The following is a 12154-nucleotide window of genomic DNA, read 5'->3' as shown; positions in this document are numbered from 1 at the left end:
CCTTCCTTGATAGGAATAAGGATGTAGAATACAGTGTTCTAGTTACAGTGGAAGTGCTCTGCAAGGTGACAAATAAAGTGCAAGGGCCATACGATTCAGAGAAGCAAAGCAATGTGATGTGACAACGCCTGTCTCTTGCCTCCGGTTTAAGCAACCTACGCCACACAACGCTTTCCACGCGTGTTCCTCATGTATCGCATAACGCCCTTTGAAGTAAGATGCATTCACTGACGTTTAAAGTGTAAACAGGAAACATGTAGCGAGAATTGGTACAGTGCGGGACTTTCCACAGATGTACCTTTAAGGGCGATACTACATTTCGGCACCTGACATATATTTCGCTTACTTTCCGATCCCACGATTATCTGGGCAATCTCATGGTGCACAATTCGCAGCGAACGGGACAATGAACTTCTTATGGGTCTGCGTCCTGATCTACCTCCTTCCAGGTTAGTCTTCGTCCGTTCGAATTTGCAGGTCAATTTTGCGGCCAGATTATGGAAGTGAACTCTTTAGGATACGTTTTTCCAACCTTTTCTGTGCCATGGCACTCTACCATTGAACGAGGGGTCCACGGACTCCAGTGGGAAGACCCTGCTGTTGGGGAAGTTCGTTCAGCTGAATTTTTTCTCGGCTAAGCAAAGTGCACCTTATTCCTGCATTACCGGAGCTTCCCGTCAGACCTTAAAAGGACTCTCTTGTTGCAGATAAAACATCCCAAGTTGGCTTATGGAGCAAGAACAGAGAAATCCCTCGGCCTCCGTGGTTCAGAGTTAGCCATCTATGGAGATCACTGAAATATTTCTGGATGATTATTAGCTGCTCGTAACACCATCTCCCCCTCCCGCCCCGCCTCCCCGGGACTTTACTGTGCTCCGGGATTCCACATGTTCTACCACAGTGACTTTGAAATGTCCTTTGGCTGCTGCAAATATCCGCCCTATTATCTGTCTGTCTCTGTGTATCCCTCCGTTTGTCTATCTGTCTGCCTCTCTGTTTATCTCTATCTAACCATCTGTCTGCCTGTCTATGTACCTCTAGCTCTGTCTCTCTTCCTTCAACTCTTTATTGATTTCCCCATTCTGTTTGCTCCGTTTTAATCCTTAAGATGCAAGTCCCAATGGATATTATGCATACTAATAATTTATTGATCGCACAGGGCATTTTACGCAGAGTCCGGTATTTTGTTCATACAATAGATTTGATAGATCTGTACCCTGATAACATCCTGGTGAATTTCTTCCTTTCGCAGTTGTTAGCCCTCAGGACGTTTACCGTCAGACGCCGTCAACTCAGGTCCTTGCAGTTGGAAGTACCTTTAAAGTGGATTGCCACACGGGCTGGTTACCAGGTGGGAAGGTTAATTGGTACAAACGGCAGCGCCAAGAACATTTACAGTACGTTTACTCTGTGATGGAATACACACCCGCCGCTGGAAGGTTATCGGGACAAGTTAACGGTGAAAGTACTATTTACTCCCTGATTGTTAATGATGTCCAGATAACTGATTCGGGGTGGTACTACTGTTCAGCCAAGTCAATTACCGAAAAGCCCTTCGTGTTTGGTAACGGTTCCAAACTGGTTATTACAGGTTAGCGAAAGATTATTTGTAAATCATTTGGTCAGAAGTTCCTGGTTTTACGCCTAACTAATTACATTCTTATTCCAATACCCCATTAGGATCTCCGCGCATTTTTCTGTTAACACCGCCGATGAGTGAAATTCGTGAGGTGGAAACGGTCCAGTTGATGTGCTTGGCGCAAAACGTGGACGCCGATGCCCAGTTCATACTCTGGGATGTTTCGGGGCGTGATTTCGAGGGACGGGTGGATTCCGGAACAATAGACCGCGACGGGACACAAAGTTTCAGGAGTCAGATCGGAATCCCGGTGGAGACGTGGCGCAGCGGCGCCGTATGCACCTGCTCACTTCGAGTCAACGCGACCGAGAACTTAATTACTGACAGTGTTTTCGCTCGAAGAGGTAATTACCGTGAATGAGCGGCAATGTGAAACATTGATATTATAACCATAAATCATTAGAATACTACAGGGCAGAAACCGGCGCTTTGGCCCACTTTGTCCGCGTTGAACTTTTCATTGCCAATTCCCGCACCCGGAGGTTAGCCCTCTATACCTCAATCCATATACCTCTCCAAATTTCTCTTGAGTGTTAAAATCGAACCCGCATCCACCATTTCCGTTGGCAGCTTATTCCACACCCTCACCACCATTTCAGTAAAAAAAAAGCTCGCTCTTAAACATTTAAACTTTCATCCTTAACCCATGACCTGTCGTTCAATTCTCACCTAGCCTCAGCGGAAAATGTTTATGATTAATATTTTACTTCGCAAAGGAACTTAGTATATGACGATGTGATCTATTCTAGTATTGCCATAGTTCTGTCGCATGTCTCGCAATATTTCAACATCCCGTTTTCCGAGTTGTAGCTCAATGTTTATGTCAGTTCCTATGAAAACTATTAGAATTTGCTTGATATTCTACTCCACTTTCAACCCTAACACTTATTCGGGGTAACATACTTATAATCAGACTCAATGTTCCTGCAGAGGGGACAGTCCATTCAACCTTGCTGCTCATACGATCTTTTATAATCATCTGACCCTCTTTCGTCATGCCTACTTCAACAGCCCTATTCTTTAACTTCTCTGTGATCCAGCTTTCTCTTGGGTTCACCACGCAGATAAAGGCCGTTCTGTCCATCTCTGCTGCGTCTTTTCGTTATAATTCTTAATATTTCCCTTGGAGAGCAAATTGTACTTTCTGGTCACTCAAAATAATGTATTTCTTTTAATTCCTGACATCAAATATTTCCGCGCCTATTTTATATTTTCTGCACACACGGGTCAAGCAAAGAAAACAAATTTCATAACCTAGACAGTGATCCGGTCACATGCTTTAAGGTGACATGGGACTTTCTTCGATCATTCCTCATGTTCCGATGGGCATAGAATCTTACTTATCGACCCTTTGTGTTAACTTATTCTGCAACTTATTCCAATATGCTGGACTAACTTTCTACAATATTGAGATTTTCGAACATTTCATAACTACTTATACCAAAAGGCTCCGGTTTCGAGCTGCAGAATGAAACCTTTTCTTCTTTTTCCCGGATATTTCCCTACGACACAGACAATCCCTACACCTGACTTTGTTGTCACCGTACTTCTTCAGGACACATACTTGCAAAGTGTACGAAGCTTCCTTATCCTCCGCATCAAAACACAATGATTTCTAATTTTCCGCCGGAAAATGGCGGAGAAAAGAAACGATATGCCAGTGGACGCTGACAAGATGGGCGGAAGGTTGAATAGTAGTCAAGAAGAAAGGAAACATAAACACTATTCGCGACGGAACGTAGGATACTGCACAGTAGAGGCCTTTTAACCCACGATGTTGACTATTTAACCGATCCTAACCCTTCCATCTTACACATCCTTCATTTTTTTTATCATCTATGGACCCATCTAAGAGTGTTTTAACTGACCCTGATGTTTCTGCCTCTAAGAGCGCATTCCACGCATTCTGTGTGAAAAAGCCTTCTTCTAACTTTTCTGAAATAACCTTAAGTTTATACCGCATCGATAGGTTGCAACTGCTTCGTTCCTATGTAGGCTGGAGTATTTGCGATTAATAAGTGATTGGCATCTAACTGTGGAGATATCGGTGGGCAATGCTGACTTGTGTCATCAGTGCGTGCACCACAACCTTCTCCCGTTCCTCACACTGGGCTGATTTTATTCCGAAGCGATTGTATCCTTCCGTGCGAAGTAGTTTCTTGCACTCCACAGCATCTCTCTGCCTGTATGTAGTATCCACCTAGTTATCACGGTCTCACACTACCTCAAGATCTTGCTCTCTTTTTGCACCATTATTTAAGTTAATGTATCTTTACATCTGTTTTTATCGTAAGGGCATGGGAAGCGGTATGACAGAGATGAAGATGATCCTGCAGGTTTACGTAGATGATAGATGTAACAGGAATGTAAGGTAGGGCAAGTCACTGATTGGGTATAAAGGCAGACAGAGCAAAGACTTAAATTGTATCGCAGATGCATAATTCAAAAGAACAAAGAACGCAGGGCTGAAGGTGCTGTATTTAAATGCGTGCAGCATTCAGAATTAGGTTGACGAACTCGTGGCGCAATTTGGGATTGGTCCGTATGACGTTCTGGGCATCACGGAATCGTGCTGAAAGAAGGCCATAGTTAAAAACTTAACATAAAATAATATACCATGCATCAGGCAGGAAGGTAAAGGCGGTGGTATGGTTCTCTTGGTAGGAGATGGAATTTCATCTTTAGGAAAAGGTGACATAGGGTTAGAGAATGTTGAATCTTTGTGGGTGGAGTTAAGAGACTACAAGTGTAAAAAAAAAAGCTATTATGGGGATCATACATTGGCCTTGAAATAGGAGCCAGGATGAGGGTTGAGATTGCCAACGGAGCTGGAAAAGATATGCAATAAGGTCAATGTCTCAATTGCAATGAGGGGCTTAAATATGGAGAGGGATTGGGAAAATCAGGTTGGAGTCGGACCGCAAGAGAGGCAATTCGTTGAATGCTTACGAGAGAGGTTTTAGTTTGTGCTTGAGCCTACGCGGGGAAAGGCTGCCTCCGTTTCGGTGCTGTGTACTGACCCAGATGTTATTAGGGAGCTTAAAGTAAAGGAATCTTTTGGAGGCAGTGACCATAATATTATTGAAATCTTACTGCAATTTGAGAGGGAGAGCATAGCCATGTCACGTGTATCACCATCGTAATGGAATAAAGGGAATTAAAGAGAGGATCTTGGCCAGGTGAATTGGAAGAGGATACTGGTGGAGATGACGGCAGTCTGAAGCCGAGATGTCTGAAGCTTCTGGGAATACTTTACAAGGCGCAGGATAGGTATATACCAAAGAATCAGAAGTTTACAAATGGCACCGGTAGAGAGCAATGTCTGACAAAGAAAGTTAAGGACTGCATAAAAGCCAAGGAAATTGCGTATAAGTTAGCAACAGTTAGTGGGTAGTTGGTAGTTGGATGATTGGGGAGCATTGAACATACAACATAAGGCAACTAAAACGCTATAGGAAGGGGAAAGAGGAAATGTAAGGGCAGAGTAGCCAAAAATAAAAACGGGATACTCAAAGTTTTTCTTTCAGAATAAAAGGGAAGTAAGAGTTGATATAGTACAACTGGATAATGATGCTGCTGAGGTAGTAATGGGGGACAAGACATGGCAGATGAACTTACTGGGTACATTGCATCAGTCTTCACTGTGGAAGACGCTAGCAGTGTTTCAGTTGACCGTGATTGTTAGGGAGTATAACTTAGTGTCATTGCTATTACAAAGGAAAAAGTGGAAGGCAAACTGAAATGCCTTATGGTGAATAAGTCACCTGGACCCGATGGACTACATCCCGGAGTCCCGATAGAGGTTGCTGAAGAGATAACCGATGCATTGGCCATGATATTTTATACATCTCTTAATTCTGGCATGGTCTTGGAGGACTGGAATATTGCAAATGTCACTTCCCTCTTTAAAAATAGAGGAAAGCAAAAAGAACCGAAATTATAGGCCAGTTAGCCTCACCCCATTTTTGGAGTCTATTATTAAGGAAGACTTTTCCTGATGCTGAAAGATTAATGGGAAAGTAAGTCACTGTCAGCATGCTTCCTGTGAAGGGAAATCTTTCCTCACAAGTCAGTTAGAGTTCTTCGAGGAATTAATAAGCAGGGTAGACAAAGGAGAGGAAACAAGATAGAATCCTATGGGTTTACAGGAAAGATGCGGCATGGATAGAGGATTCGCTGAGAGGCAGGAGACAGCGAGTTGGAATAAAGGAAGTATTTTCTTGTTGGCTGTCTGTGACTAATGCTGTTCCTGGGGGACAGTATAGGGACTGTTACTTTTTTTTAATTTTTGACAGTGATTTGGAGAATAGAATTTATAGCTTTGTGGCAAGGTTTTCGGATGATACGAAGATAACTGGAGGGTAGATAGTGCTGAGCAAGCAATGCCAAAACAATAGAACTTAGACAAATAGGAAGAACGGGTAAAAAAAAGTGGCAGATGGAATACAGTTTTGGGAAATGTATGATAAAGCATTTTAGTAAAAAGAACGAGACGGTGGACTTATCTAAATGGGGAGAAATTTCAAACATCAGAGGTGCACAGGGACTAAGGAGTCCTCGTGCAAGAGTCCTAGAAGGTTGATTTACAGATTGAATCTACGGTAAAGAAGGCAAATGCAACTTTGCATATATTTCAAGGAAAATAGAATATAAAGGCAAACAGATAATGTTGAGGTTTTATAAGATACTAGCCAGGCCGCATTTGAAGTATTGTTCACAGTTCAGGGCCTCATCTCTCAGAAAGGATGTGCTGTCTTTAGAGAGAGTCCACAGAAGGTTCATGAAGATGAATCCAGTAACGAAGCGGTTAATATATGAGGATAGTTTGGCAGCGTTGGGCCTGTACTCACTGGAACTTAGAAGAATGCGGCGGTATCTAATTGAAACGTACGGTATGTTGAAAGGACTAGATAGGATCGATATTTTCTTTCAGCCAGAGAGTACTAAACCGGTGGATTGGCTCTGCCACAGATTGCAGTAGAGATTGAGTCTGTGGGAATATTTAAGCCGGAAATTGATAGTTTCCTGATCGGTCCGGTTATCAAATGATATAGCGAGAAGGCAGGTGTCTGGGGTTGAGTGAGATCCGGGATCAGCCATAATGGAATGGCGGAGCAGACATGATGGGCTGAATGACCTAATTCTGCTCCTATGTCTTATGGTCTTATGGTAATTTATAAGTTTTAATGTTGTACGACCAGTCAGTGATTTTAAAGCTGAATCTGATTCTAATTATCCACCCGTCCCTTTCTCCCTCCCCTTCTCCCTTTTGATTCGTAGACTGATATTTAGAACTTTCAGAAATATTTACAATTCATGTGTATCGTATTTATAATTCACATAGTACCTCCTACCGTGCGCACTCCCATTATGAATATATCGTTAGAATCGGAAATTATGGGACAGAGATGTTCGAACATATAAACCTGAACGATTCTTTTCTCTTACAGATTCCCCTTTTTTGCAAGTTTGCCTTTTACTGTATTATGTCGGCTTCCCTGTGGCAATTGTCGTTCTGCTCACGTTTATGTTCGCCGTGGGACGAACCTGCAGGAACAGGCAGTCAGGTACCTAATTCGTTCTAACTCCCCATGACAGTTTTGCTCTTGTTTTCCGTTTCTGGGCTCGTTCAGTGCGACATTTTAGAACAACGTCTATCTGAAATCTTTGCATTTCAGGCAAGAAGAGCGGCCGGATGAACTTTGCAGAAGTGAGAACTCGGGCGGCAGGAAATGAAGTACGATTAGTTTATTTTTGCTTTGGTTTACTTATGAAATTGAACAGCATAGTGCAGCACGAAAACAGACACTTATTCGCATAATGTTTCGCCGAGGTAATAGAGATAATGCTTATAAACCTACTAAACTAATTAGTTCTCCGTACATTCCACCATTCTCTGAACATCCACGTGCCTGTCTGAGCTTATTTCAAGAGGCTTCAAAACGCCACAAATGGGACATCGCAAACCTTTTGTTAGCACCTCGACACGCTGGGATAGTAATTACTAGGGTTGTGTATCATGGAACATGCTTTTCAGCGCAGCTCGTTAATGCTGACTATGATTCATTATGAGCATAATCCCCTTTGCCTGCATTTGGCCAGTATCCTTCTAATCCCTTTCTATCCATGAACCTGTCCAAGTGACTTCTGAATATTGTAACTGTGCCCGCCCATACAACGTCCTCTGGCAATTCATGCTAAGCATGGTGCCTCTCATCTTCCACCGCTTCAGGAAAAGCATTTCCTGTATATTCAGTCAATCAGTTTTAACATAAGCCCTTCAGTCACTGTTATATTCTTATGAATTTATTATGCATTCTCTGCACTGAATCAGATAATTCCTATGGTACGGCAGCCAGAAATGCAATAATAATGCCGCTGTGTGACCACTGTCTTGTACTCAACTTTTTTCACCATATATCCCTCTGATTCGGCATGTCATCCAAGACTTTGACAAATTTGTATAGATGCAAGCGGGAGAATATTCTGACAGGTTGGATCAAGGCGTGGTATGGAATCATAAATTCCCTTGAACAGCGAAGCCTAGAAAAAAAAGAGGGCACTGCCCATTCCATTACAGTTCACGTCCTCCCTACCATTAAACACATCACAAGGAGCGCTTTCGCAGGAAAGCTCATCCATCGTCAAGGATCCCGATCAACCATTTTTCTTGCTGCTGTCATTAGAAGGAGGCACAGGAGTTTCAGGCCCCACACCCCAAGGTTCATGAACAGTTATTACGCTTCAACCATTAGGCTCCTAAATCACAGCACTGAACACATCCAGAACTTATGGACTCACTTTCAAGGACACTACAAGTCAATTTGTCAATAACACTTATTGATTTATTTTTCTTCCGGTATGGTACAATTTGTTGTGTTTCGCACACAATTGTTCGTTTGTGTGCAGTTTAGATTGATTCCATCGTATTTCCTTTATTTACGGTGTACTCCTGGATGAAGTGGAATCTCAGGGTAGTATAATGTGACATACATATACTTTATTTATAACTTCAGTTTCAAAATTGTATTTGGAACTTTCTTGACAACTTCAAATAATTTTGGTTTGTGATCCCATGTCTCTTCATTTTACAACACACCCCGGACTGTGTCGTTTACTCTGCAAATCCTGCCCTGCTTTAATTTTTCCAGAGAATGGAAATGGAAGCGTACAAGACACAATCATTGTGGACACTTCCACCAAGAGAGCTCATTTTAAAAAACATCTCTCTTCTTGAAAGTGTTATGTGGCTACTAAAAGAAAAACATCACACCATTATAAATCAAAGTTGCTGGTGAACGCAGCAGGCCAAGCAGCATCTATAGGAAGAAGCGCAGTCGACGTTTCAGGCCGAGACCCTTCGTCAGGACCATTATAAATGCCTGCTCCCAGGTATTTGATCTAGTTAGCCATTCTGATTTGACCCCGCCACCTGTATCTATTTCCCCCAACACTGCAGTACTTCAAACAACTTTTTATAAAGTTGTTACATTGTAAATACATGCTGGTATGAATGTATTTTGCACCTTTCATTATATGTCTGCAGAATCGTTGAATGTTGTCAGCTTTCCTTGCTGTCGCACAACACATTATAACAAATTCCTAATGCATGTAACTGTCGATGACGAATGGAATTGAGCTTTGATCATTCCAAAATGCATCATCTCACACCTTACATATTTAAATTTCACCTGCCATTCCTCTGCCCACTTTCCCAGTTGTTCTCATCTTATCGCAGCCTTAGAATACCTTCTTCACCCTCTGCGACACTCCCCATTTTAACGTCATTCGTATATTTACTAATTATGCCGCCTACGTTCTCATCCAAATAATTTCTATGAGAAACAGCAGTAGACCCAGTACTGATCACCGCTGCACACCACTGGTCACAGTCTCCAGTGTAAATAACAGTTCTTCCTAAATCCTTCCGCCAATCCTATTTCCTAATCAGTTAACCATTGCATTCTGGACCCTTTATGATTTCACCTTCCAAACTAGCCCACCACGCAATAATTACTGAACACTTTTTCACGAATCGAATGCCAGAAACATTTGTCGAATCCATGTGTCGAGTATTTAAGGATCAATGGTGCTGCCACTTCATCCGATATTCAATTATTGCAATTGTATCATTTTTGCACGACCTAGACTGCACTTCTAGCTAATCAGAATCAGAAGTAGGTTTAATATTACAGCAGGCATATGTCTTGAAATTAGTTGTTTTGCGTAAAATGCAATACTTTAAAAAAGTACATTCCAATAAAAGTACATTTGGAAATTAATACATTTGGAAGTTGCTCAAAAAGAGCGCAGAAACAGTGAAGTATCTATCATTCTCCATTCAGAAATTTGGTGGCGGTGCGGATGAACCTGTTTGAGTTTGTGTCGTTGGGCTGCTATACCTCTTGCTTGATTATTGCAATGTAATGAGGTCATGTTCCATGTGATGGGGTCATTAATGATGGATGACGACTTGAAAGCATCCCTTTAATATTCTGACCTCCTCTTAGTAGTTATTTCTACCTGTAATATGACCACATCAACTGTTTACTCCGTTAGCCTCATGCGACCACAAAATCCATTCTGCAATGTATTCATCAGTTATTTGCTTATTTACATTTTGCACTGATACACAGGGAGATCCAGATCGTTGTGTCCCTCGCAGATCCCCAGTCTCTGATCCTGTTCTTCAGTTTATTTGTTGTCACATTCTCTGCCTGAATGGCTAATTTTGTATTTACCCGCGCTACAATGCATCTTTCAGTTATTTATCCATTTGCTTAAACTGCCTTTAAAAGTATTTGCCTCGTTATGGTCCCTACAGAGCATATTTTGGTAGCGGTCCCTGTGTCGTAAGGGAGTTATGTAGCCTTTCTCCTGGTGACTTGTATTAATTGTAACAAGTTGAAGTTTCAACACTAATACCTGCTGCACCATATTTGTTTTATCATTTTTAACAACATCCAAAGTGAGGCTACTTCCCAATATCCATAACTTAATTCACTCTTCTGTAAAACACCATCACCATCATCCCCTACGAATACCGGGAGGTCCCTTTAGATCACATATGAGAATGAATTTCTTTAGCCAAGTAGTGGAGGTTGATAAATTCTTGATTAGTAAGCGTGAACGGTTACAGGGAGAAGGTAGGGTAGTATGCATTGAGAGACAATAAATTAGCCAAGGTGGTGGCATAGAATACTAAATGGGCAGAATGGCCTAATTCTGTTCCTTTGTCCTAAGTCGATTCTGAGGATTCCTTGAGTGAATCAGGATTTAGTAGGACTGTAGAAGGAAGTTGATGGAACGCACAGTCTCCTTCTATCCCCATAATATTCTAACGATGCCCTCCGTTTTCTCTCGCAGACTACCTACGCTGCTTTGACTTTTAATGTGGACTCGAGTGCGAGGAGGCAGACGGAAGAGAGGATATCGCTACCCCCATATAATGTGACATAGCATGTCCGTATTCGAGAATGGCTGTCAGTAACAGTTCCAGCAAGGCGGTGCTAGTTTCCTCCGGTCTTCCGGGAGCCATGCCCAAGTAGCTGGCCAGTGTCTACAGATGAGATGTACGTCTTTCCTGTTATCTGCGGATTTACGTCAGTTAAACAATGCTAAGCAATTTCTAACGTGCCCAGTTGAAAAGTACCATCCCTGCTGAATATACCAGCACCCTGGAGAATCAACTCGTGACATTTCTGAAACAATTTCCCCGACAGTATTGCAAACCACGTTCCAAGAGGAATATTCAATCCCATTTTACAGACATGGGTTGTTATGTCTTGCTCTTTTATATCCTCGTTTAACAGTTTTGGTTTATGGAGTTTTGGTTTTATTAAGACATTTAATTTCACTTTGAACCTATGTATGGAAATTCGGCGTGATCTAATTCAAGAATGTTAAGATTACACCAGTTACAATGTAAATTAAATCAGATTGGACAACTGGAGTGTTGTGCATTTTCGATTCCACGCGTTAATGGCAGGAAATAAATCTGAGTCCTGACTACAAGGACAAGCACAGCAGCGGTAACGATTCAGAGGGGAATGATGACCTTAGTAAGAGGCCGCAAAATAACAAGCCCCGAGGGGCCAAAAAAAGAGAGAAATTAGAAACTAAGCACAGCAGGCAACACGGTATACTCTAGCCAGGCAGAGTCAAAGCTAGGAGCAGCTGTATGAGTTCGGCTAGTTCGAGGGTAAACAAGGATTGTGGATAAGAACTGGGGTTAAATAGGCTGCGGGTGAGGAATCTGGAAAGACCTGCAGGTGAATGCAGTTAGCTGGGTTGAGACTGGAAGGTACGTGCATGTGCAGACTGAGAGGAAGCCTGACAATTGCATGCTTTATCCAGCTGCAAGTCTCTCAGGTCAAAAAGTGCGGTTAAGAATTGGACAAATGATTCAAGTGTCAGATCTGAAACTGATTACGTCCAACGTTCACCGGTACTTAATATCCTATCAACAAGCTTTGCCTGTCCAAAGTTTCCACTATTTATCGAATATGTATTAAT

At 42.2% G+C, this 12154-nt stretch overlaps 1 protein-coding gene across 2 annotated transcripts; it reads left to right on the top strand.

Moving 5' to 3' along the window:
- The first annotated feature begins 348 nt into the window (after window positions 1–348).
- Window positions 349–11874, top strand: LOC134337202 (uncharacterized). 2 transcript variants are annotated; one of them, XM_063032037.1, is made up of 6 exons: window positions 349–449; window positions 1253–1351; window positions 1681–1983; window positions 7090–7206; window positions 7318–7376; window positions 11006–11874. In XM_063032037.1, the coding sequence occupies exons 1-6, from the start codon at window positions 407–409 to the stop codon at window positions 11096–11098; spliced, it is 714 nt and encodes a 237-aa protein (XP_062888107.1). In that variant the 5' UTR covers window positions 349–406; the 3' UTR covers window positions 11099–11874. The 2 variants fall into 2 exon arrangements, with proteins under 2 accessions (XP_062888107.1, XP_062888102.1); XM_063032032.1 differs by having other exon boundaries at window positions 1253–1591.
- The last annotated feature ends 280 nt before the right edge of the window (window positions 11875–12154 follow it).

This window comes from Mobula hypostoma, chromosome 2, assembly GCF_963921235.1.
Source record: "Mobula hypostoma chromosome 2, sMobHyp1.1, whole genome shotgun sequence".
Lineage (NCBI taxonomy): Eukaryota > Metazoa > Chordata > Chondrichthyes > Myliobatiformes > Myliobatidae > Mobula > Mobula hypostoma.
The sequence above is the reverse complement of the archived record's forward strand: the minus strand, read 5'-3'. Positions and strand labels throughout refer to the sequence as shown.